The 933-nt window shown below is 42.4% G+C and overlaps 1 protein-coding gene across 1 annotated transcript; it reads right to left on the bottom strand.

The window, feature by feature from the left end:
- On the bottom strand, window positions 1–468 carry LOC108302572 (40S ribosomal protein S15a-like). Its single transcript, XM_037737668.1, has one exon. It carries the CDS (start codon window positions 436–438, stop codon window positions 85–87), a length of 354 nt encoding a protein of 117 aa, XP_037593596.1. The 5' UTR covers window positions 439–468; the 3' UTR covers window positions 1–84.
- Window positions 469–933: the final 465 nt, after the last annotated feature.

Below are 933 nucleotides of genomic sequence, written 5' to 3' on the forward strand. Positions count from 1 at the left end.
TTTTTTCCATGAGGCATTTTATTTGTAAATATATGTATTACAACCCTAGAAAAAGAATCCCAGGATTTTCCCTCCTGTGTGTTTTCATCTTGCTTCTTCATGGTCCATGATGCCAGCTGAGGTAGTCAATACAATGAAACCAAACTGGCGGGACGGAAGCAGATTATTCTGCCATTTTTCTAGATCTTTGAGTTGCACATCAAATCTGGGGCTGATCACACCACACTTGTTTAGCCTGTCTGTGAGGTTCACAACAATTTTCCCAGCTCTGTGATCATCAATGATTTCAAATTCGCCAATGTAACCATGCTTCATCATCACAGTGAGAAACCGGATGATGACTTTGGAGCACGGCCTAATAAGCACCTGGCGTTTGCCTCTCTTTTCGGCATTGTTGATGCTCTTGAGAGCATCAGCCAGGACATTCATGCGCACCATTGTGGCGGCACGGAAAGATGGCGGAAAGAGCAAAAATGAGTTTTAACATAGTATGTATCTATGAAGCCATCACCACAATCGAGTCAATGAACATATCCATCACTCCTAAAAATGTCCTTGTCCTTTCGTAATCCCTCCCTCCCCAATAACTTTTTAAGGGAAACTTGGAATGTGCTTGTCTCACTGGAAGTTACCTAACTTAGGTAAATAGTTCAGAGAAACGACCTGCTTTTCCATATCCCTGACTTCTGTAAATAAGAATCACCATAAGAACACAGAATTACCAGATAGGTATGTTTTTCGTTAAAACATTTTTTGTTGGGGCCAGGCTCAGTGACTCATGCCTGTAATCCCAGTACTTTGGGAGGTTGAGACAGGAGGATCACTTGAATCCAGGCATTTGAGACCAGCCTGGGCAACATAGTGAGACCCCGTCTCTACAAAATAATTTAAAATAAGCTGAGTGTGCTGGCACATCACCTATAGTCCCAGCTA

The sequence above is a fragment of the Cebus imitator genome, unplaced genomic scaffold (genome assembly GCF_001604975.1).
Source record: "Cebus imitator isolate Cc_AM_T3 unplaced genomic scaffold, Cebus_imitator-1.0 Scaffold41, whole genome shotgun sequence".
NCBI classification, from domain to species: domain Eukaryota; kingdom Metazoa; phylum Chordata; class Mammalia; order Primates; family Cebidae; genus Cebus; species Cebus imitator.